This window comes from Dipodomys ordii, unplaced genomic scaffold (assembly GCF_000151885.1).
Source record: "Dipodomys ordii isolate 6190 unplaced genomic scaffold, Dord_2.0 Scaffold3, whole genome shotgun sequence".
NCBI classification, from domain to species: Eukaryota; Metazoa; Chordata; class Mammalia; order Rodentia; family Heteromyidae; genus Dipodomys; species Dipodomys ordii.
Window position 1 is genome coordinate 16,808,180 of NW_012267219.1, and position 26,960 is coordinate 16,835,139.

The window sequence follows — 26,960 nt, forward strand, 5'->3', positions numbered from 1 at the left end:
ATAAATCCATTTTAAGTGAACTTTTCTTATTATATTTAACCAAGGTACCTGGGGGTTTCTCTTACAAAAAAAAAAGCTTTTCATTTAGTTGTTTATTTCTATTTAAATATCCTATAATTGAATACTTTAAGTTCATTAGTTTTCTAGAGAAAATAGAAGGAAATGAAAAGGATGACTCTCTTTGCACAAAATCTATGATATATTAATGTAGTTTCCATTAATATTTCACAAACTTGGAGCACTAAGTGTGCACTAAAAATAATTAAATGGGAAAACTTTATAAGAATACAACTCTTGATAAACTAGCAATTCATATCAACTTGCAAAAGCAGTGAGAAAATACAATCACCTGCAAAGCTTTGTCTAGTGTCAGCTTATCACATGGCTATATTATGATCCTAGCAACTCGGACTTTTTTTTTCTAATTTTTCCAAAATTTATTTTTATTTTTTTGTGAAAATACTGTACAGAGGGGTTACAATTACATGGGCAAGATAATGAGTACATTTCTTATCAAGCATTGTAGCCTCTTCCTTTGTTTCCCCTGCCTATCACTTCCCATCCTTCCTCTGCCCCCTACCCAGTCCTCCTCCCCCCCCCCACCAAAGTTGTAAAGTTCGTTTTCCACATAACGACTTGTACATCTCATTGTTGCAATGGATCCACCTGTATCCCTATTATCTCCAATTAACCTTGAGCTGAGGAGCTCAGAGACAGAGCCCAGGCCCAGAGATCAAGCCCTACAAGCCAACCAAAAATAAATAAATAAATAAATAAAACATGAAAATGAAACTATTTGATTTCTGTTTTAAGAAGCTCAAGTTTGTTTCCACTGCCTATAAAATCTTGCAAGCGTTGGTGTTCCTGCTTGTCCTTTCAATCTCAAAATGAGCATGATCCGTCTTGCCCACTGCCACAGCACTCGTCCTCTCAATTACTTGGTTTTTGTTTTGGAACTTGCTCGACCACTTTTGTTAGTTGTTCTTCCCTCTGTATTGCACAGGTGTCTTGCCTCTACCTTTTACCTATCTATTTTTAATGATCATTGTGAAGAAACAGCTTTTTCATCCAAACTAAGTAGGGCCCCTCACTCCTTTAATTTCCTGGCATTTCCTGTATTTTTTTTTTTTACCATACTCACAATGACATGCATACTTGATTATCAGAACCAGTAAGAAAATCACCAAGGATGGCTTTCATTTTTGACTATGCGAGACTCAATCATTTATTGACTTTATCAGTAATCATTAGAAACTGCATTTGACAAAATCAAGGTAAATACTGAGATAGAGAGAATAAATACCTTCCCATCATAGTCCTCTGACTGAGAAAAGATTAACCAGGGGGATGGAAGCACACTACTAGTAAAATGAGGTATCAGAAAGTCAGTGATTAAATAATCTACCAGATTGGACAGATAATAAGAAATAATAGGCTGAAAGTCTGAGAATATTTACAATAAAAATCATAACACATTTTACAAGTTAAAAATATTTAACCTAGGGGCTGGGAAGTTGGCTCAGTGGTAGAGCGTTTTCCTTGCATGCCTGAGGCCCTGGGTTCGATTCCTCAGCACCACATAAGCAAAAAGAAAAAAGCCTGAAGTGGCGCTGTGGCTCAAGTGGTAGAGCGGTAGCCTTGAGCTGAAGAGCTGAGGGACAGTGCCCAGGCCCAGAGTTCAGGCCCCACAACTGGACCCCCCCAAAAAAAAATTTAATCTAAAATTTTTGTCTATTAATATTACTATTTACTTGGGTTTTGCCAGTTCAAAAATCTTCTTTCATAACTTTGTGTTTTTCTTCATGATAACAAAATATTTTTCCAGGGAAATACTGAATAAGTCTTCCTTGAAATCACATTCTCTTGTTTTCTATCAGTGACCCTGAAATAATACTAAATTTACACTTCAATGGTTGTTATGCTCAAGGTTGACAGGAAATGTATTATGTTTGTTGTTAAAAGGAAAAGTATAATGAATCACTATGTGGGCTTCCATTCACTTAAGTTTCAAGAGAAAAAGAATTAATTTAACATTTTTGCTACTGAAACTCATTCTCCACATTTCCCCTACTGATGTTCAGTACTTTTATTTTTGTTGCACATGTTATATGTCTAAATTATATTTGAAAGACATACAGCTCTTATTATTTTAATGGGGGACATAAAGAAAACACACCTTAGAATGTGATGGGATTGTTTTAAATAATGCCTTCAGTTTACTGTATAGATATTACTCATTTTTCCTCTGCAGAAAGTAACATAACTAGAAATTTGTATGGAATGATGTCATGGATAACTGAAGTTTGATTTTTGCATCTGTACAATTTTTATTTTGTACCAGGCTGCCAGTGTCTCATGTCTGTAATCCCTGCTACTCAAGAGGCTGAAATCTGTGAATCACAGTTCAGAATCATCACAGGCAAAATTCTCCAATTAAACACTAAAAATAAGTTGGAAGAGGAGCGGTAGTTCACCTGGTAGAGTGCTACACTTTAGCATACTAGCTCAGGAAGAGTACCCAGGCCCTGAGTTCAAGACCCAGGACCAGCACACACACACATACACACACACACACACACACACACACACACACACTAATAATAATAAATACTTGCAAATTAAATGAAATAATTGTATATTTCTGCTTTCATATAACCATATGACTGTTTCTAAATACATCTAGTATATCAGCCTATATATTTGGAAACTATTCCTAGGTCTTAAATCCTGGTATTGATAATTTACTTGATTTCAAAATGTGTTTAAATCATATAGGAAAGTGTTGAATATACTTTACCATTTTAAATCCAATTGAGGTGTTTAAAAATGAAACTAATATATACAGACTGCAATTAAGGACTCAAATGAGAATGGGTGGGGTAAGGAATTAGAGCCTCACTCCAGATCTGTCCCATGAACCAAAGTGCTGTCTAGAGAACTCAGCCACAAGTTGAAATAAAATTTAGAAATCTAATGTACTGCATAATATCCTATTCATGATTGGTAATTCAGACTCCAATTAGGTGATTGCTGTCAGGAAAAAAGGTCCAGTGTGCAGGTGGCCATTACAGAATGGCTTATTAATCTGCTGTTGATTGAATACTTCTTGAGTTCAAGGATTTATGTTAGCTGCTAGAAATACAGTAGTAGGCATTTTAGCTTTCTCAAATGAGATAAAATACACAATAATTGTCTGTGTGTGTGGGGGGGGCTAGCTTATTTTACTTAGTGTGGTGATCTCCGATTCTACCCATTTTCCTCGACTGACATAATTTAATTCTTCTTAATTGTTAAGTAAATTTCCATTGCATATGTAGACTATGTTTTCTTTATCCATTCATCCATTGAGGGGCCACTATGCTGATAATTTGACTATTAATGATGGTTCCATAACAATTATTACTACACAGTTATCTCTATTATATGCTGACCTTGATTCTTATGGACACATCTAGACGTAGCAGAATTAGGTCTATGGAAGTTCTATATTTAATTGTTTGAGGAACTACTCACAATTATTTGACCCCATAAAAATTATAAATGTCTTTTTTTATGGGTTTGGGGGCTTGAACTCAGAGTCTCAGCACTGTCCCTGACTTCTTTTGCTCAAGGATAATGCTCTACCACTTTGAACCACAGTGACACTTTCAGTTTTTGAGTTGTTAATTGGAGACAAGAGTCTCATAGGGATTTTTCTACCTGGGCTGACTTTGAACCATGATCCTCAGATCTCAGCCTCCTGAGTAGCTAGGATTACAGGTGTGAGGTGTTGGTGCAAGGCTAACTGTCTTACTTTTTTTTTACAAGAAAAAAGAAGTATTGAAAAGTCTGTTGAGGAGACTGGAACTTTTATTTCTTGTGTTAAGAATGCAAAATTATATAGCAATTTTGGAAAGGAATTTGCACTTTCTGCTATCAGCCCCACATGACAACCCCCAGTTATACCCAGAGGCATTATTAAACGAAGAAATAGCTCCACATAAAAAAGCTTTATGTAAGAATTTTTAAGAGCTTTATTCTAAATATAATCTAATGCAATGTAGAAATGCAAGCTACATGGATGAACATACTCATAAGTTATGGATATGTCATAGAACGCTAAGAAAAATTTAGCAGAATTAGGTCTGTAACTTGACTGAGCTCGAGTTAGCCTTTGTGAAGAATATACTCAAGGATTCTTAGTTTATCTTAATGCAATTAAAAATGAAAGGATGTGAAGATTTTTTGATGAGACTTGAGACCTATTACTCAGAGCTAATTATGCTAAAAATTTTTTTCATTAAAAACTTTTTTCTCTGAAGTTTTTTCAACTTAATTGAATATGCCATAATAAACAGGATTAATTGCATTTTAGTTATTAAGACTTCTGGAAGCCACAACATCAGAGATAAAAGTCACACAAGTTTAAAATTAGGAAGGCTGTGTCATCAATCAAAATTTGTTCCTTCAAGTTTTCTTAGAAATATATTGAACATGTTTTCTCAAATCGTATTTATTATTGCGTTTGATCTAACTTGTTCACTGAGTAGAATTAATATTTTCAAAAGCAAAATTACCTTATTCACTTAAGAAATGCATTTCAACACCATGTAGCATATTATAACTATAAATATAAATGTCAAGTATTTCAAGTGATTCACACTGTAAGAAGATGTAAAATCAAAAGTAAATATTATAGGTAGAAATGTTTAATATAGTTCTAATATAGTCCTTTTATAGTCCTGTCTAATATAGTCCTTTATTTTAGAATCAGTGTTACGATAAACCTATCCTGAAGAAATTTGCAACTCTTCAAGGATATATTAACTCTATTCAGTGATACATTTTATATTCACCGCTATTAAAGTAGCACTTACTACTTTATATTTTAAATTGTTAAATTGTTGTCCTTTCCAGTAAAAGCTGATTTCTTCAGGAGAAAAACTAAGTTTATTTATCACACTGAATGAGACTGCATAGTTACTGATAGATAGAATTTATGGAATGATTATTAAGTGAGGAAAGTAGGAATGTGGAAGTGAAGGGGAGGTGGTCAGAGAAGCTAATAGTATAAAGGAACAAATAGTATAAATAATATAATCAAATATAGGAGTTAATAGTATAAAGGAGCAAAAAAGCTTAAGGACAGTAGTCAGGTGCTGAATTCAAGTCCCAGCGCTGGTATTATATATAAAATAGGAAAACTTCGAAACCAGAGAAAGGAAAGTTAAATGAAAACACTCCTTTGAAATGAGAAGGATATAATTTTCATGTAAAATTGGATTTCCATGTAGCACAAAGAATTACCTGCCGTTAAATAACTTAAACTTATTAGCATTCAGTCCTTAGAATAGTATGTATATAATTTGGTTGTGTCTCCCGAGGATTCAGACGCAGGGAGTAGGTTCCTCAGTGTGAGGGAGATTAGGTGGAAGAGTCAGAAAGCGTTGCAGCAGCATAGAAGGTTCCTAGGTTATTTGTGTGTTATTTAATTGGCAAAACTGTTATTAGAAATATTGGTGTCTACTTTGTCACTTCAATAGTTACTTCATCACTTCAAAATTCCTCATTAGAATTTTTACCATCCAGTCTAAATTCACTATTTGAATATAGTATGTATTATTCTCTATTACTCTTTAGCTATTCCTTAAACCTTATTTAAGAACAAGCCATATCTTTTTCTAAATGCCAGTAAAATCTAAGAACTTATTCACTATTTAAACATACATTTCATTTAAAAATAATACACATTTCATTTCTAAGAAGTGACACAAGTGCTCTGACTTCAGGGAATAGATAGACTATTGGCCTACTTAGCTCCATTTTTATAGATTTATGGGATACTTGTGTTAAATGCAGTCTTAGAGGTAGATATGTAGTTTTATGGCAATGTGGTAGAGAGCTGCCTAATTCTCCCTGAGAACAGAAAGTATAAAGAGTCTTTCTAGCAGACTAGATCCTAGAACAGGGACATACAGGTACTGAAGTTTAGTCACATATGCAGAAGGGATAACTGGATCTAAGAGAAAGGTTATTATACAGGGTGATGGTGATGGAAAGACCATAGTTCTAAGACATAATGCATAAGGTGAGTCAGAGATCTGGTGCATAATCTAAAGAAGGCTGAATCCAATCTAGAAAATCCTGCTTTTCTCTTCTTCAAAAAAAAAAAAACAGCTGTATTTTATAAAGAATATTTGGATTTACAGGAGAATTAACCAACAGGATATTTCCAGTCACCCCTTATTCTAGACCCCAAACCACTCCTATAATAATACCTTCCACTAGCATGGAACCTTTGTTTCAGTCGTTAACTTTGTAGACAAATTCTGATTACTCATAGCTTCCAGCAGTGTTCTTTATTATACAGATAGCTATCTGCCACAACAGTCATGAGAATAGTTTAACTAGACTGCAGATATTTTGTCCTTCACCTGTGCACACCAACCATTCCTAAAGCTGTCACCCAATGATGCTTTGTCTTTATGATTTGATTTTTTCCAGAATATTATAAGGTTGGAAACATAGAGCAGGTCAACTTTCTACATTCACTTCTTTCAGTTAGTAATATGCCTTTATCCTCGTTAATTATGATGTAGCTCATCAACTCAAGCAAAATACCCAAATAATTATTTGGCTATTAATGCTACAGCAATAACTTCAGTTTTTCTTGATAATTGCTTTAGCAATTGGTTTCAGGTATGATCTGAAGACATCATGATTATTTTGGATTTAGAAAATAGCTAAAAATACCAACTCGCTTGCCACTTCTTTCTACTATTTTCCTTATGGTTTCGTGATACATATTCTCAATCTATAGATTATTTGCAGAAAGTTTTTCATCTCCATGTTCAGTTCATGAAACTTGGCTTTTGTCCATAGATATTAACCGTATCTATTGTGCATGGACTGATTTGACAAAGGTGAAAAATAGTTAATAAGTCATCATAGATGAGAACCAATCAGTGATCAAGAAGACTGTTGTAAAGCCTTTGGCAGCACAGTAGAGTTCCTTTTCTCGCTAGTTTACCCTACGTATCTGCATTATTTCTGTATCCTTTAACACACTGACTAAATGAAGGTGTCCATGCTAGCCTGCACATGAATATTGATAAAGGCGTTGTATTTATTCTTGTCTAGGTCAAGAACAAATATGTTCAGAAATTTAGATATTTGTTTTATACCATAAATGTATTTCCTTGTGCTTTCTGTGCGGCAAGTACACTTTATTTTCACATCTAAAGCTTTACATGAGAGGCTCGGTAGAATTATGGCCAGATGTGAATTTTTGATCTCTCAGCCAGATTTAGGAAGGGAATTTGCATTGAGTAGGAAAATACTAAAACAGGAAAACCAGATAAGAGACTAGTTTGTGTTATTCAGAATTGTGAGAGATGGTCTTAAGGACAGAGCCCCTTAATTAAGCCTCAATATTTTAGGCTGGGTGACTTTTTGGAAGTAATTGCTAGGGTGGGAAAAAATAATGACTGACTTTCAGGTTCCTGATTAAAGCAAAGCTATTGCATTTTTTGGACCGAGGATGAATTCTTATATGCGTTAAGCCTTATATGCCTGTGATTTCAGGTTGCTTCTTTGGGGGAAAAAACAATCTCAAATGGCACATTACTGCTTATACTCTACAATATTTTTCTCCGTGCTTTTATTCATTTCACACATGTTCCTCTGGAGCCTTGATTGCTATTCTTTCTGCATAAAAGTAACATTATTCGCAGGTAGGCATGCAATTTCCATAAATAAAGCTTTCCCAAAGTAGAAAGAGCATACATTTTCATCCTAGGATTAGGAAACAAATAAAAGAGAAAATATGGCTTCCTGATGCCTAACAATGTTGTGTGGACAGATAGGAGGCGTGCCTTGTACACCCTGAGTTTGTCTCATGGCTGTTGTATGTCTTGCGTTTAGCTGGGATGACAGCAGTTCAGTGAGCAGTGGTCTGAGTGACACCCTGGATAACATCAGTACTGATGACCTGAACACATCCTCTGTCAGCTCATACTCCAACATCACTGTTCCTTCCAGGAAGAACACGCAGGTGATGACTATTCTCTTCCTTTTTTCCAGTGCTGCCACTGGTTTCTTCCCCTTGCTTATTTTATAGTACCGTTGTACAGTTGTAATGCAGTCCCTTAATCTGAAATAACTGCTTAACCAGCTACAAGAATTTTCATATCAGTCCATTCTGTGTATAGAATATATATGGGGAGATAGAGATAGATAAATTAGATATAAATGTAGATATAGATTTCTACTTTATAATCTTACCAGAAAGGCCAAAGTTGCGATTCCTTTCCTTCTGATATTGGTGCATTTGTTTAAAAATCAAACAATTATTTTGGTTGCTCAGCCTTGAATAGTTGTCTTTTATTAATTTCACATTGAAATAGGTCTCATGTGAATGGCAAGTCAAGAATCGACATTAAATAATTATGTTTTATCATGTTTTAGTTTTCCTTGTTGTACATGACAGAAAATTCCTTTCTTTCTGGGGTGTTTAATTAGCATTTCTGCACATATTTATCCTGACATTCTCTAATATGTGCAAGTGAGAATTACATGTCTAAAATTAATGACATTTAAATAAAGATATAGATAAAAATAGAATTCTCTCTGGCACTCTTTGAAGTATAAATGCTGCTGTTTTGGTTTTTATTTTAACCAGTTATCTGCAAGTGCATTCCAGGGCATCATAAAGTTTTCTGAACTATCTTTCTGTGCAGTTAAAAACAGATACAGAGAAACGCACCACAGCAGATGAGCCATGGGATGGTCCTGAGGAGCTGAAGAAAACAGAAGGGGATTTCGAAAGCCATGGTGATGGAGCTGGCAAGTGGAAAGGAGGATCCTCAGTACTTTCTGAAGACCCTGAAAAGGCAGGGCAGAAGGCTTCCCTGTCCATGTCACAGACAGGTTCCTGGAGAAGAGGCATGTCTGCTCAAGGAGGAGCACCAGCAAGGCAGAAAGCTGGTACAAGTGCGCTCAAGACTCCCGGTAGGCCTGTTGCTTGGTATCTGTTCTGCAAAATATTGTTGAAGATTTGTTTTCACAAATGACAGGGCTCTCTCACTCTCCCCCATCCTCTCTCTCTTGAGCCATTCCTAGGGCTTGAATTCAGATTGTAGGTGTTGGCCCTGAGCTTTTTATTTTAACTTTTTTTTTGTCAGTTGTAGGTCTTGAACTCTGGGCCTGGGAGCTGTCCCTGCCTGAGCTCTTCAGCTCATGGGAGTGCTCTACCACTTGAGTCACAGCTCCACTACCATGGCCCTGAGCTTGCTTTTTTTTTTTTTTTTGGTTTAATGCTAGTACCCTACCACTTGAACCACAGCTCTACGCATAGCTTTTTTGGTGATTAATTGGTGAGAAGAGTGTCACAGACTTTCCTTCCCCAGTCTGGGTTTGAACCATAATCCTCATATGGCAACTTCCTGATTAGGCCTGGTTAAAGACACGAGTCACTGGCACCCAGTTAACAGCTCTCTTTTTAAATCAAATTCTTCTCCATATTTTACACTTGTATTTGTAGTACTACTGTTTATACTCAGGGCCTTGTGCATGCCAGGCAGTTGCTTTATTTTGGTCATTCCCCAGCCCATTGCGTTTTGATTATTTTTCCAAGTAGGGTCTCTCATTTATTCCCCGACAGGCCTGAACCATAATACTACTAACTATATTTCCCATATATACAAGGAATGATAGGTAATTGCCACTACACTCAGTTCTTTATTGATTAAGGTAGGATCTCTAAAATATTTTTACCTGAGGTGACCTTAAACCATGATTAGTCTGATCTCCAGCTCCCAAGTAGCTAGGATTATAGATGCTAGCAGCCATGCCTCACTAATTATAAAACAACTTTGTAATCTGAATTCCAAATACTTTATCCAGAATCCTATAAATCATAATAATCTAAGCATTCTTCAGGTCATATATTCCCACAAAATCGCAATTATCTAGGCATTCTTAAGACTCTACCCTTATATTTTGGGCCTAGTGGATTTCTTAGTAGGTATTGGTCCTTTCAGGACATCTGAAATAAGATCAGATTGATGAATAAATAGTAAGCCTTCATTTATTCTGACTTGTTTACAAAAGTTTGCAATATTTTTGTTACCTCTGAAACTGAATTTCAGCAACACATCTGAGTGGCAAAAGCAATCACACTAATTTAATGGGTTACATGCTGGGCATTTGAGATGCTATTTATGAATTAGACATTGTGACACAGAATATTGAAAGAAATCTAATAAATTGCAACTTCTTTAAGACTACAAAATGATTAAAGTGTCACCTGAAGTATGAGTGTCACAGAACACGTAAAGTATAATTACCCAACAAGTATTCAGAAGAATTTTTTTCTATTACTTAACTTGACAGGATTAAGTGGTAGTAGCCTTTAAAAAAAATGTGCCACTCTTGGAGCTTGAAATTGGGGCCTGAAACTGAGCTTTTTTGCCCAGAACTAGTGTTCTTCCACTTTAAGCCACAGCTCTATATCTGGCATTTGGTGGTTAATTGGATATATGAGTCACACAGACTTTCCTGCCTGTGCTGGCTTTGAACCATCATCCTCAGATCTCAGCCTCCCAAGTTGTTAGGATTACAGGTGTGAGCCACTAGTGCCCCGGAGCCTTTTAAACAAGCAGTAGCCTTTTAAAGCAAGAGAGTTGCAACATAAGACATCCACACATAACAGAATTACCTTGTTTTCATTTTATCTCCTTGATGCTCACATCCTCTCTGCTCTGACAGTCAATTTTTTATAGCATTCACTTCATTCCCTAAATGGGTTTGAGTGCGTGCCTGTTTGGATAAAAATAAAATAATCACTTAAAGAAGCACTCACATGGATTTAGACACTGTTATTATGACATCAAAATATTCGGATGCACATATTTGTTTCTTTCTTCTTGATCAGGAAAGACAGATGATGCCAAAGCTTCAGAGAAAGGGAAGGCGCCCCTAAAAGCACCGTCCCTACAGAGGTCTCCCTCGGATGCAGGGAAAAGCAGTGGCGATGAGGGGAAAAAGCCCCCCTCGGGCATTGCAAGATCCACTGCCACCAGCTCTTTTGGATTTAAGAAAGCGAGTGGAGTCGGGTCATCTACGTTGATCACGAGCAGTGGAGCAACCATAACGAGCGGGTCGGCCACATTGGGTAAAATCCCCAAGTCTGCTGCGATTGGTGGGAAATCAAATACAGGGAGGAAAACCAGCCTGGATGGCTCCCCGAACCAGGATGATGTGGGGATGCACGTGAGCTCCAAAACCACCCTCCAGTACCGAAGCCTGCCCCGCCCTTCCAAATCCAGCACCAGCGGCATCCCTGGAAGGGGGGGCCACAGGTCCAGTACCAGCAGTATCGACTCCAACGTCAGCAGCAAATCAGCGGGTGCCACCACTTCAAAACTGAGGGAACCCACGAAGATTGGCTCTGGGCGCTCCAGTCCGGTCACTGTCAACCAAACTGACAAAGAGAAGGAAAAAGTTGCAGCCTCAGACTCAGACAGCGTATCTTTGTCAGGTTCCCCCAAATCCAGCCCCACCTCTGCCAGTGCCTGTGGTACCCCAGGACTCAGGCAGCCAGGGTCCAAGTATCCAGATATTGCTTCCCCCACATTTCGAAGGTAAGGCTAGGTAAAATGAAACTGGATAAAAATGTGTATATGTATACATACATATATATATGTAGACATATTATATAATGTCTTATATGTATACTAAACACATTTTAATATATACTGAATATGTAGATTCTAAGCTGTATATATCTTAGGATGTGTAAATGTTGGCAGTTTTGTGGAGCTGATCATGGAGGTAGCTAGCAAAAGAGTACTGCTTTCATTGAGAAACCGACAAACACCACAATTGAGCTGTTGCTGCAGCACTGGTGATACAAACAGCATATGTAAGAGACTAAACTTCAGGTGGAGATCCCCAGGAGTAGTGATGACATGAAATAATAGCTCACACATTTTTATCCCATCTCCACCCATCCTTCCCATAACTAAAATCTCAAACAATTAAAGTCTGTATGACTATTGGCATTCATTTCCTATGTTCATCATCCTACTGACTGTTACTGGGTTGATGGTGATGAATAGAGGTGATGGTTTCCTTATAAGACCTTCCATTGGACAGATTGTCTACCGCACCGTGTCTTGACATAGTAAAGAACATCAAAGTCTGATCTGATTGACGGAATTTGAAAGTATGCAAATGTTTGATACAAGGTAAAAACTATGGTCTACATTTTCCAACTTTTCATCAGTGTTTTTCAACATAACTCTGATAAGCAGCAGGGGGTTTGTGTACCCAGATTGTTTTTGGTATGAAAATGGGTTGCTCTGCTCAGAGATAGCACTGTTTTTAAATATGTGAAGTTGCAAAAAAAATGAATATAGTTAGACTTGGCTCAAATAGGTAAATTACTCTAAGTCTGGTTTCTCATCTGTAAAATGATAAGGGTATGATTTATGATTTATTACTTGTCAAACATTTTTAGAGTTTCTTTTAGTCTGCCAACTGAATCAAGAATTTTGAGCTTTTGGAAATACAGTGTTGAAACATTTACTCTTACATTCAAGCAAGCTTAGATATATAATTTTTAGAACACAAGTATGAGGTTTGATTCTTCATGAGAGATGTTACTAAAGAAGAACTGGCTACTTGAAACATGGATTCTCAGTGAAATGGATAAATTATGGCTGTAGCGAGTGTAAATATTTGCATTGTTGAAGAAAAAGCCAAGAGTGCCCTCCTGTGGCCCATTACCTATGAAACAATTTCTCATATTCACCATAAAATTTGTCACTTTGGAAAATACGCATATCATCACAACTTAATTAGTAATCATTATGCCATTACTTCATACCACTTTATTTCCATATTTACATAAATTTGATTATATCATCTGCTTCATTTACAAAACTAAAATGTTTTCTGAACTAGACTCTGATATCTAATTTAGCACTTAAGTGTTTCAAATCACTATTGCAAATATAAATTTGAATAGCACTGGCAACCTCTATAAAATGCCTTTGGCCTTTGAAGAGGAAAAAAATACAGACAAATTCACATTACCATGACTCCAGTATGTCAAACAGCTTATGCTCTGTCATGCAGTCCTTCAGGTACTCAGCTTGCTTTCCTAAACCTAGCCTTAAATGTTCCTTTCAGAATTTGAGTCAACCATTTTTTTAATATAAAAGCCAAAACAGAAACACCCATGCACGTGCTTTATATTGAATGAGTAGAAGTTGTTTCATTATAATGGTTCTGTAGATAGACAGTCACTAGAATGGTCAGACTATGGGAGTGAAATCTTTTTTAGTCATTTAAACTGAGAAAGCCAGGACCTTGCATCTTTGACTTTTGCCCACATCTCCCACCCCAGGTAGCTACCCAGTACTGACTTACTCTTCTGATGATGGAAGAGAGTTTCAGTGCTTGATTAATTAAACAGTCCAAGCTTATCAAGTTCACAAACACAAAGGCAGGCAGTGCTTGGAAGCTCCTTACACCAAAGCACTCTTGGCTCTGTGCGATGAAACCCTAAGGATGAAGTGTGGATATTAGTTTCTTGGAACAACTGAAGTTGTTATTTGTTTTTCTTTTAGGTTGTTTGGTGCCAAGGCGGGTGGCAAGTCTGCCCCTGCACCTAATACGGAGGGAGTGAAATCCTCCTCAGTAGTGCTCAGCCCTAGTACCACATTAGCGCGGCAAGGCAGTCTGGAGTCACCATCGTCTGGTACGGGCAGCATGGGCAGTGCTGGTGGGCTGAGTGGCAGCAGCAGCCCTCTCTTCAATAAACCCTCAGACTTAACTACAGATGTTATAAGCTTAAGTCACTCCTTGGCTTCCAGCCCAGCGTCGGTTCACTCTTTCACATCAGGTGGTCTTGTGTGGGCTGCCAATCTGAGCAGTTCCTCTGCTGGCAGCAAGGACACTCCAAGCTACCAGTCCATGACTAGCCTCCATACGAGCTCTGAGTCCATTGACCTGCCCCTCAGCCATCATGGCTCCCTGTCTGGACTGACCACAGGCACTCACGAGGTTCAGAGCCTGCTCATGAGAACGGGTAGTGTGAGATCTACTCTCTCAGAAAGGTGAGATTTCCTGGAGGCCTTCATGAAGAAGCCCTCAGCCCTTCCCTGCTCTGTGCTCAACCCTTCCCTCCATTAAATTCCCGTGACTTCACTGTGAGTGACAGAAGACTGAAAGGATTTAAGATTGAGGAAACATAGCCTTTTATTTAATCTTATTATACAATTTGTGGAGGAATAAAATTCCTAAGGTCAGGGTGATTAGATAATTAAGGCTCTGACGATGAATGTGTACACTTAAAAGCCAGTAGACAATTTTTAAAATATGTCAAGATTGTATTTATATACTGAATGAGGTCTTCTTGATACATTTTAGTGATGCGACTTAAGCCCCATAGTAACACTATCTCTTTCTGATAATTAGAACATTTTTAAAGACAAAATTTAAATGGGTTCTATAATAATGCCCTGAGCATTATGTTAAAATAATGATAATGTATTTCTCTGAAAAAAAGCCAAAAGATCACTGGGGAAATTCTAGTTGAATTGGAGAATATGTCAGCTGTCAGCAGTGCATCCATTTTTTTTTTGATTAAAAAATCTTTATGAAACAGCAGGGTGACAATTACATAAGTCAGGCAAAATGCCATTCCCTTTTGTACAGTGTCACCCCTTCCTTCCCTTGCTGTCTCCCAGTAGCAATGCATCCTTCCAGTAAAGGATACACCAGCACCATTTTTAAAACAGGTCTCCTGAATATTAATCATATTACAAGATGTTTCCATATTTTACTTTTCCATATATTACTTTTCAAACTTAAAATGGAGAATATAGAGACATTTTCTACCTGATACAGTGATTAGAGTATGTCACTCTCAAATCTCTAGATTCCCACCTTCCCTCCCCACCAGAAAAAGCATCCTTTCTAAAATATTTGGTACTGACCATTAATCTCAAGAAATGCTGCCATTTTTCCCTTACCCATAATATGTATAACAGTAATAATGATAAAAATCATATGCATATAATAATAATAGTATGCAATAGTATTATTATCTTGAAACATAAAACTTTCAGAAATCGCCTTAGTTTTGCGACTTTTATTCTTCAGAAAAAAAAAACAAACACCAAATACCTGGCACCTTCCTCTAAACATTCACGCAGTTATTGATGCAGATCTATCTCCTCTTTTCCAGACCTTCATCCTTACTTCTGAAGTAATTTTTGAAAGTATCAATTAACATCCTTACCTAGCCAGGTACCAGTTGTTTATGCTTATAATCTGAAAGGTGAGATCTAAGGATCACTGTTCAAAGCCAACCTGGGCAGAAAAGTCTGTGAGACTCTTGTCTCCAGTTAATCACCATAAAAACCAGAAGTGGAACTGTGACTCAGGTGATAGAGTCCTAACCTCAAGTACAAAAGCTCAGGACAGATCTGAAGCCATGAATTTAAGCTCTATTATTAGCACAAAACTAAAATCTTTATCTAGACATTCTCTATAGTGTCCATTAATCTAAAACTCACTGCTCTATTCAACCTGTGTGTGTGTGTGCACATGTGTGTGTGTGTGTGTGTGTGTGTGTTTATATGTGTGTGCTAGTCAGAAAGCATGAACTCAAGGCCTGGGTGCTGTCCCTAAGATTTTCTTATCACTTGAGCCACAGCTCCACTTCTAGCTTTTTAGTCTTTCATTGGTGATAAGAGTCTCACAGACTTTCCTGCCCAGGCTGACTTTGAACTATAATGCTCAGATCTCAACTTCCTAAATAGCTGGGATTATAGACATGAATCAGGCTTATGTTTGTTCTTTCTTTCTTTCTTTCTTTCTTTCTTTCTTTCTTTCTTTCTTTCTTTCTTGCTTGCTTGCTTGCTTGCTTGCTTGCTTGCTTGCTTGCTTGCTTGCTTTCTTTCTTCTTTCTTTCTTTCTTTTTCTTTCTTTCTTCCCTTCTTCCTTCCTTCATTCCTTCCTTTCTTCCTTCCTTCCTTCTTTCCTTCCTTTCTCTCTCTCTCTTTCTTTCTTCCTTTCTCTCTCTTTTTCTTTTCCTCTCTTTCTCTCTCTCTTTCTTCTTTCTTTCTTTCTCTTTCTCTCTCTTTTTCTTTTCCTCTCTTTCTTTCTTCTTTCTTGTTTTGAAACCCAGAGTAGAACAAACTCTCTTGGCATTCATTTCTCTAATCAGGAGTCAAGGACAATCATGCAGGTGTAACTTCCTCTCATAAAAGAATTTTTCAGCTAATTGAAATATTGCTGCTACACACTTGCTAAGATGGGCTACTACACACTTGCTAAGATGGGCTACTAATTGTAGAATGCTTTTCCCACATGAAACAAAATCATAAGTCAGATGACCAGATGATAGAAACTAAACAGGATCCACACCTCTTGTCATTTTACTGATATACTGCATACATTAAAAACAATATTTGATCTTTTGCCAAAGAAGTTAAGCTTCTTATAACATTTTAGATTCTAGTTTCAACATTTTAAATGGACATTGATGTTTTATTTAAACTTTGAACAAGTAAATGAAATTTAATAAAATTTATAAAATAACCTATGTTAATGAGCATATCCTCAATTATATACTCAGATGTGGGAAATTCAAATAGCAAATTGATAATAAAATCAACCATACCACACTTATTAGTCAGAACCACCCTCCAAAATACAAATTATTTGTACGACAATAACTATACTGTTTACCATTTAGCCATCAACCTACTTCTTAGTCAGATAATCAACTATAGTCATTTGTATCCAGATAACTCTCAGGTCAAAACCAGGTAAGCCACATGTTAAAACTGATCTTATAGCCTGGTGCCAGTGGCTCATACCTGTAATCCTAGCTACTAAGGGGGCTGAGATCTAAGGATCATGGTTCAAAGCCAACCTGGGCAGGAGAGTTCATGAGACTCTTTTTTAAAGGCGTGGGATAATTTATTTATAGAAATTGACCATTGTCAATTCACTAAATAGAGAGATGGGAGGGAGAGATTGGGAGAGAATGAATTAACAAAGGACATATGTGAAAGGAAATGTACTTATTACTATCTACAGATGTATGCTGTATATCACCTCTAAGGCCTTAAAGTAAATTAGAAAAAATAAAGGCAGACCAAAAAAGGAATTGACTATTGTCAACTATTTTAGAGGACTCTTTTTCTAGGTACTCGGAGATTTCATCTGGGAATTGGCTTACAAGTCACTCAGCATGGTATCACTGAGAACCAAATGTGTGCTAAGCATACCAATGCTGGGTGGTGAGTAATGACATAAAAGTGTATTTTTCTGGCAACATCTAAAGGAAAAGAACATAACTTGAAATTTCTTTGGCTTCTCTGTGGCTTCTCATATTGGAAATATGACAAACCACCAGAAAACTGGAATGGCGCGTAGCTCAAGTGGTAGAACACTCACCTTGAGCTGAAGAGCTGAGAAACAGCACCCAGGCCTAGAGTTCAAGCCCCATGACTGCAAAAAAAAAAATGATGTTACAGCTTTAATGGAATGCAATTTTATATTTCACTCTTTTAGTTGAAGTCATTATTAATTTTAAAATTAATTAATTTAAAATTATTTTTAAAATACTCTTTTCAAATACATAGTTGTTTATTGTTTTTAAGGAAATGTTTCCTATGATTACTCAATTTTGGAAATAGGCTAATTTTTACAAATGGTAATACCTTGCTATTAAAATAATCTCAATAAGACTATATAAAATATAATTGAAACATTTTAAATAAGAATGTTTGGCTTTAATAAAATATATTAGTGAATATTATGCCATGTAGTGAATGTTTTCATAGGTATAATGCCTAAGAAAGGCATTAATTCCTTCTAGGAAATTGAAATTACTGGGTTGAAATAGGTGTGTGTGTGTGTGTGTGTGTGTGTGTGTGTGTGTGTGTGTGTGTGTGTGTGTGTGTGTGTGTGTGTGTTTGAGGGCTTGAACTCAGGGCCAATATACTGCCCTTTACCAGCATAGTGCTCTACCACTTGAATAAAAGCTCTGCTTCATGCTTTTTTTTTGTTGTGGTATTAGTGGTTGATTAGAGATAAAAGTCTTTCTCTCCTCCTTTCCTGTCCAAGCTGGCTTTGAACTGTATCCTAAGATCTTCACCTTCTGAGTAGGTAGGATTCCAGTCATGAAGTACTGGCACCCAGCCTTGGATTGAAATATTTTTTTTTTTCAAAACAGTATACACTTACTCTTCTGTTTTTCACTTTCTCTGCTTGATAACAAAAATTTAAACAACAGCAGATTATTGAAATCCTTAATAGTACATAGAAGGATACCTTCATGTATTGTAGAGAAACTAGATGTAATTAATTGGTAGTCTTGGCTTAATCAGACTTAACTGGTCAGTAGATTGTTGGGAATGTTAAAGAAGCTACAGAACCATGTATAAGTGAAAGTTTTAAAATCTAAATATTTAAAATTAATGAATTAGAGATATGTAGTGGAATAAAAGTTTATAAACTACTTTAGGAGACTTTTAAAAATATACATATTTTATTGTAAAGATACTGTACAAAGGGGTTACAGTTACATGAGTAAGGTAATGAGTACATTTCCTATCGAGCATTTTATTCTTAGCTTAGAAATATTAAATCAATGAGGTTTTATTCTCATTTAACTTTCCTTTAAATTCCTACTCACTAAAATTAATAAAAATAAATGAGTATAGAGAAAGAAAGAGAAACGATAGAATGTATTTTAAACAATATTTCCATATTGACTCTGTATCATTGGTGGACCTTGAATGATAACTAGTATACATTTTTATCTTTTGTTTTATCTTCATAAACTTAACCAAAAATTTAGAATAATTTTAAGTAATAACCAACTTTACTAATTCCTGGTTTGTCATTAATGTTAAATCTGAGAAGCTTGCTTTTATCTTTCTGCATTAAAACTATTGTCTTGAGACCCAATTCCTATACCAAAATCCTCAAGTGTCATTGTTATGACCATTGTGGTCCCTGCTAACAATATGAGTTGGCAACTTTTAGAGATTTACAGAAAGACTTGCATAATAACACACTAAAATCTAAAGTCCAATAGATAAATTGTGAATCTAAACGTAATTTTTCCTTAATTGTTTTCAGTAAGTGACATACAAACATGCAATTCTTATTTGTCCACTATCATTGGCAATTTTCTTTGTAACATTAAATTTGATTTGAGCCATGAAAATCCTCAGTGTGTCTATGGCCACATGAATACTTTCACATATTTTTGTCATTGCTGAGAGACTTCTTCATATTCTTTCAGTGTGGTTGTTTTTTGTTTGTTTATCTTAACAATTAAGAAGACTTCTATAGTCAGGCTACATGCTGGATCAGGCCTCTATGTAATATAGTGTTGTGTTTTTTTTCTGTAGGAATTCCCAGTGAACAAATTTGTATAAAGCCTTTAGCTGTTAGCTCTTACAGTGCTAACTAATGGAGTACAGATGAAGAAAACATTTTAGCTTTGATTTTGAGTGCTGAAACATTAAATCAATGTGTTCATATTCATGATATCATCCCCATTATGCATACACTGTGTGTTTAATTCTGATCACTTGAAGTTCTAAAGGAAGAGAGCAATATATCTGCAGATTTACATTAATATTACTTTGGTTATCCATATGTCAGAGTCCTCAGGCTTGTATCAGTTTGTTGTTGACACCCTTAACTTCTTTTTTCAGAAGTCATTTCTCATTCATTATAGATAAATCTTGTCATTCCTACCAATGACAAAATGAAAATTCTTTAAAATGGAAAGGATATAATTAATAACCTTTTAAACATCTAATCAGTTTCTAAATGATGGTATAGCTTAACATCCTTGAAGTATTTAAATAAATATCAGAAACATTGTTTTAAGAATATACTCATTATATGCTATTTCTCCTCTTAAATTACTTAAATTGAAATATAGCTTTATTAACAATAACTTCGAGATAAAATAATAGGTATTAAATAGTGATGCTTTGAGTCCTGTATAATCACTGGAACTCATCAATGTAACTTAGAGAATCTCTGTGTTTCTCCTGAAAGTGAAGTTAAAGCAAAAGTCTAGTCAGCTGCACAGAAAACAGAAAATGATTATAGCTTGAGGTAAATATAGTCTAGAGAACAATTATGTTAACAGAGGATTTCACCAATCTTTTAGTAAATCTGATCATGTGTTATAGCAATGGACAACTCTTCAACTTTAGCTGGCCTTTACCAATGACCTAAGCGTTTATATATGTATTACCAAAATGTGATTTTGTGTAGTTCAAGGAATCATTTTTGTTGGATGTTTAATTTGGAGGTTTTGTTTACATTATGTCCTTAGGGGTTTTCTTTGTTTTAACAGCATGCAGCTTGACAGAAATACACTACCCAAAAAGGGACTCAGGTATATATTTCTCTCAGCACAATTGTTGCCTTTTTTCTATTGTCACATAAACTTTGTGTGCTGTGTCTCCTCCTCTTTCTTTCTTTGTACTTGGCATTGAAGATGAAATCACTTTTAATCTTAATGCTTTCTCTGGCTTTAAATGTTGAATTGTTTAGGTTTAGTATGAGATAAAAGTAGACAACCAAGATGGTGACTCAAATTAATCCTTATACCTCTATCATTATTTGGAAGTAATAACATTTATTGAAGAACTTGTCCCAAGTTTTGTTCTTGGAGGTACCAATAAATTTTGGTAGAATGCAAAATTTACTTCTCCAAATTGAGATAGAAATCACTTCCCGAGATTGCATCTTGAAGACCTATTCTGTAAAACCTCAATACCCACATAGTCTACAGATGTGGCTAGTAATGATGAAAGGTTAAAGGATAGTATAATTTGAATCAAAGAAAACATGTTTTCATCATCTCAGGATGAATACTGTAATTAATTCTGTAATTAATGAGTTTTACCAACTCAGTTTTTTTAGGGCTGCTGGTATTTATTAGATCAGTTTTAAACTTGAATAAATATAATATCATATAATATCAAAATAATCATGCCATTAATAGTAACCAAAGTTTAATTCATGTCCATAACTCATTCCTGCATACTTTATCTGAGGAGGAGCTATAGAAGCTACTAAGAGAGATTTGACACTAGGAATGTGATGGCCACTCTTTAAGGTATGACTTCTGTAACTTCTATGGTGTAGGTATCTAAGAGAAGCGCATATGAGAACAGAGGCCATGTAGAGCATTTGCATTTTTCACAGTGACTGCATCTTAAGGTTAACCTTTTAGGTGCTTAATAAATATGTTTGGAAAAAATGGAAAACAAAGAATTTATTCCGGAAACACAGTGAGTAATGGCCGAATGAGAACTTTTCCTATTAACTCCTTTTTTCTTTCCAAATTTAGAGCATAATCAGATGACAGTTCCCTTCACTTCAATATTTTGTTCTAAAACTTTATTTTCCAACAACATGAACACGTTTTGTTTTTTTTTCCCCATCCTTATTAAAAAAATCTAGAAATGTCTATAAGAGCATTGTAGTCAGTGTGTGTTCCATTTCCGGTGCCTTTCTGTGACCTTCATTACACTTCCATTGGCTTCTGGCCTGCCACTGTCATGGTTGTTTGTCTACGTTCTCATCCTCCTCGCATCCTTCCACGCACTGTGTTTTTGGGGCTTTCTCGGCTAATTTGGCTGACTGCTCATTGCTTATGATTTCCAACACCATATCTTACAAAAGCATAATTTTTCTTCTTAAATGCCTTTTCTTTTTCCTATGGGATTTAACAGATGGTATCAAATCATCTGCAAGTACTGAGCAATTCTAATTAGATCTAATCTGTTTGAATTGTTGTTCAGTGGGGATAGTGAGCTCCTCTCAATTGCTTTCCTGCTCTGCCATTTCCTTACCCTGGTAGATGGGTTTAAGCGTCTCAGCTGTGCTCTTTTGCAGATATACACCATCATCTCGGCAGGCCAACCAAGAAGAAGGCAAAGAATGGTTGCGTTCTCACTCCACTGGAGGGCTGCAGGACACTGGCAGCCAGTCACCTCTGGCCTCCCCTTCTGCCATGTCATCTTCTGCCACAGGAAAATACCACTTTTCCAACTTGGGTAAAATATTCTACACTATAGATTCCACCTTGTTCATTTCAGCACCCACTCTTAGACGAACCCTTGGTTTCCCTGCAAAATATATATATTACATATCATATGTATTTATGTAGTGGTTTCCTGTTGACAAAATAACTTTTAAACCTTATATTGTTACTGTCCATGACCAATGATTAATAATAATACTGTTAGCCAGGGGCTTAGCGCATGCCTATAATGTTAGCTGCTCAGGAGGCTGAGATCCGAAGATCGCAGTTCAAAGCCAGCCCCGCCAGGAAAGTCCATGAGACTCTTAATTCCAATAAATCACCAGAAAACTGGAAGTGGCGCTGTGGCTCAAGTAGTAGAGTGCTCACCTTGAGGTGGGGAGCTGAGGGACAGTGTCCAGGCCTGGAGTTCAAGTCCCATGACCAAGAAAAAGACAATAATGATGATGATGATGATGTTAATGTTAATTTGCCATCCCAACTCCAGGTTTATTTGACTTGAAAAAGTGTCACCCATTATTATGTAGAGAAGCATGGATCTGTTCCAGAATGTCTGACCTCAAGGTCAAAAAAGTTTCCATTCTAATTCAAAATCTTCCTTAAAAGTATTATAAAATCTATTTTTTTGCTTTCAATTTTAAGGCTTTCTGAAGCAAAAATTATAATCTTCCTGTAGAGAAATAGAAAATAGAAATAATTAGATAGAAAACAATATGCTATTTTATGATGCAGTGTAACATCTTTAATATTATTAAAATTAAAGTTGTCCTTCATGTGCATATAATTGTTCTTATGAGTATAAATGAACATTTTAGACAAACACCGAGAAATCATTTGGTACCTTAAGTTACTGGGTTACATTATACCAACTGTCATTTTATGTAATACAGTCAAAAATTAGTGAGATAATCTTAAATATGCTAATTATTAATAAAGTACAGTGACTCATGCCTATAGTCTTAGCTGCTTAGGAGAAAGAGATTGGAAGGATACAGGAGGTACAAGCTCATCTCAACAAAAAACACTTAAGTCTAGTAACATCTACCCATTGTTTCAGTTTCAGCGGGAACATTTACTAGGATAATCCAAGGCTGGACTAGCCTGGACAGAAAGGGAGACTCTATCTCAAAAAACAACCCAAGCAGGAACAGCTAGTTTTGTCACTCATTTAGTACAGTGTTTGCCTAATCCCATGTATTAGATAAGTAATATATACATACATACATGCATATATATATATATTAGTTACCACTCAGTAGATTCAATGACTTTTAAAATAAAGTTACCTTCTACTTGTGAAATGGCCTTCTGTTTCTCTTTTTACTTGAGAAAAATTCTAATTATGACCCCATAGGCCACATTTCTTTCAGGAATTTGGACTTTTCAAATGAACTCAATAGGCACAATCTAGGCTATTTCTTACATTTCATAGTTCTTTTCACTATACCAAGTAGGCTTTTGGCAATTGAAAAGAACTATTTTGTTCATGGTGCTATATGGTCTAATGAACAACTCCTCTTCCCCTTCCTCTACTCTCTTCCCTCCTCTCTTCTTCTTACTTCCTTCTTCTTCCTTCTTCTTTCCTCCTTTCTTCCCCCTCCCCTGTCCTCCTTCCTCTTCTTCATGGATGTTAGTACCAGGCTTTCAACTCTTAGTTATTGGGCAGACACTCTACTAGTCATGGGCCCAGTATTCAGAAAGTATATTCTTACAAATGTCAAGATTATAGTTCTAAATCTACACAGTGATGAGATTTCTTTGTCCCATAATGTCAAAAGAAGTATTGGTTTTATTTATCTGTAGTCATAATTATAAAACACAACAAAAAGGGGGCTGGGAAGGTGGCTCAGTGGTAGAGCGCTTGCCTTGCATGCCTGAGGCCCTGGGTTTGATTCCTCAGCAACACATAAGAAAAAAGCCGGAAATGGCACAGTGGCTCAAATGGTAGAGTGCTAGCCTTGAGCTGAAGAGCTGAGGGACAGCGCCCAGGCCCAGAGTTCAGGCCCTACAACCGGTCCCAAAAAACAAACAAACAAGCAAAACACAACAAAAAGGTTAATTTTTTAACTTTACAAAATGAACTGAAATGTTTTTGTAAGGTCGTAAGAATGGGGAAAAAAATCTGAAATAGACTATCTGAAATAGAATTCAAATAACCCCCAAATACTCTAGGATGATACATGGTTCATATCAGTTATTTTTTTCATCAGTTGACATTAACACTTGATAATTTGACTCCTTATGTCATTTTTCATTGTTATACTGATAAAATCCATTTATTCCATTATTCTTTGGAGGTAAATAAAACACTCCCACATTTACTATATTTGACCTTGGTAATGTCATTAACTCTCAATGTTCTTATCTGTTGAATAGATATATACTGTCTAGGTCATGTCTCAAAGAATGACTGATTAAATTTTAAAAAATGTGGACAAGAGTATAAGTCTTGATAGACTCAAAATTTCTTTCATTGGAGAACAATACACTATAAAATATTTTACACTGCTCAGGTACTTTTGAACTTAGAATTTAACTGAGTGTAAGACAGTGACAGCACACTTCACTATAATGGAAAATCATGTCTTACATTTTAGAAAGACTCACATTTTAGAAAAAGCCATACAAAGCTCTCACATTTGAATCAAGGTTTCATTTACCAAAGCTTCATTTACACAGTGGTTTGTTCCATGCCTAAAATAACTTGAAGTTCACATGTCAACTGAAATCAACATGTCCTTGGCTAAAAATGTGTTCCAAAACAACATATAACACTTGAGAATTCATTTTCTGACATAATTTTCAAGCATGAAGAATAATATGGAAACATCAGTGCTTCTTTTTCTGATAACAAACCTTCTCTGCAGAACTTCAATGATGTCCTAATAGACTTAATTTAAAAACTTAATGATCAGATATATTGTAGTACTTCCATGTCCAATTTTCATCTTTCTTTTAGTCTGCCACTTCTCCATATTAAAATTGTGTTAACTGATAAGTTTTAAGAAATACTGTGAAATTCAAATGTTAGAACACTGTAAAACTATCTCACTGTTAGTAGATTGCTGTAAGCTACAGTCAAGTCTGGCTATGTGGAGTTTCCATAGACAAGTAATAAACAGGAGCCATTCCCACTCAGGAAAGAATATTTGAGTATCATTTGTGTCAACAAGTCCTTCTAAGAAATTTTGTTTTATGTTAATTATAATGAGATTAATCAATAATTGTGAGGCTTCTTGTAATATGATGCATCACTGTTATATCCCCATTAATGACAACCATTGATAAGATTCACTTTGTCCTTCCCTAAAGGTTACCATGCTAACTCATTCATGGAGCTATTACTTCCCAGTTCTCTCTATTTGATAACTCTTTTGCATACAGAATAATTGTTAAAACACTTTTATTCTGTTGTTGAGAAACAGTTTCTCTCCTTTTCTTCATAGGCTTTCCTCCCTGGGTTAGCTTTGAACCATGATCCTCAAATCTCAGTCTCATGTGTGGCTAGGATTACAAGTGTGAACCACCAGCACTTGGCTTCTTTTAAGTATTCTTTTACCATGAATACTTGTAGTTCACTCCTGTCCATAAACCTATTCAGAATGAACTCTTGTTTTCTATACTCATGGAAGCATAGAATCTCACATTTGGAAGAGAGCAATCACCCATATATTGTGTAAATTTTTGGCATATTTAGTTTTCCTCATAAGTCACCAATAACAAACTATTTAAATCTAGAAATAATACACTTACGAAGATCTTTCTTTCATTTTATTCATTTCCTGAATACTCAAGTATGGTCTTACATATCTACCAGGATCCCCAAAAGTTAAATTTACATTCTATATGACCATTCTCTTGTTATTTAAAACAATTATTTAAACTCAACATCTAGTTATAGAAAAAAAGATATGAAGGCATTTAAAACTGCAGTTCACCCCTTCTGTACAGTATTTTCACAATAAAAAAATAAAACTAATCTTAACAAAAAGAAAACATAGTGACAAAATTTAAAAAATAAATAAATAAAACTGCAGTTCACTATAATCTCAGTTTCTCTTCTCTTCAAATCACCAGAAACACAGTCTTTATTAAAAGAATAGCTTTAATATGCATATTTAATTTATGATATCAGTAGCTCTCTTTTCCCTAGTAGACTTCTATCTCTATTACTTTCTCCTGCTTTGAAAATTTTTAGAATATTTCCTAGCTTTGAATATATCTTAAGGATCATTTATTCTGCCTGGACACAGTCCTTGAGAATTTGTGCTCAAAGCTAGCACCTCCTTCCATATCTAGCTTCTTGTTGGTTAATGGAAGATTAGAATTTTATGGACTTTCCCATATGGGTTGGCTTTGATCTTCCTATCTCAGCCTCTTGAGCAGTTAGAACTACAAATGTGAATCACTGGCTTTGCCATTATTTTTGTTTATTTATTTTTTATTTGTCAAGAAACTGAAGAGCAGAGATTTAGATATTTGACTGAAGCAGATAGAAAGCTAAACTACTACTAAAATTATCTTTGTGGTTTTTTTGCCTTTTGTTAGGCTACTTCTCTTGTAATATTATACATACTGAATTTCTACCACTTAGGAGCCTCCCTCCTTTTGTGGGTATTCTTGAAGTAAGATACTGTATCATATTTATCTTGCCATTCAACTACACAAAAGCAGACCTCTCATAGATATTAATTTAACTGGGTTTTCTTATTAGTCTGGGTATATCATAAAAACTGTCAAAATAAATGTATTAATTGTTTTGCATAATTATTAAATAATGAAACTCATTATAAATATAACATCTCAAAATCTACTATTGATCTCATTAACATTTCACTTTGAGTAGGTAACTATTATGTTTATAAATTATAGG

General features: G+C 35.6%; 1 protein-coding gene across 3 annotated transcripts in view; it reads left to right on the forward strand.

Annotated features, from left to right (window-relative positions):
• The window catches only part of Nav3 (neuron navigator 3), a 287,020-nt gene that overhangs the window by 196,857 nt on the left and 63,203 nt on the right, over positions 1-26,960 (forward strand). For all 3 annotated transcript variants that reach the window (XM_013019548.1, XM_013019554.1, XM_013019559.1), the window contains exons 13-18: positions 7,903-8,032; positions 8,718-8,988; positions 10,913-11,621; positions 13,614-14,102; positions 20,390-20,431; positions 21,940-22,100. In XM_013019548.1, the coding sequence (XP_012875002.1) occupies positions 7,903-8,032; positions 8,718-8,988; positions 10,913-11,621; positions 13,614-14,102; positions 20,390-20,431; positions 21,940-22,100 (1,802 nt within the window). The remainder of the gene's footprint in view (positions 1-7,902; positions 8,033-8,717; positions 8,989-10,912; positions 11,622-13,613; positions 14,103-20,389; positions 20,432-21,939; positions 22,101-26,960) is intronic.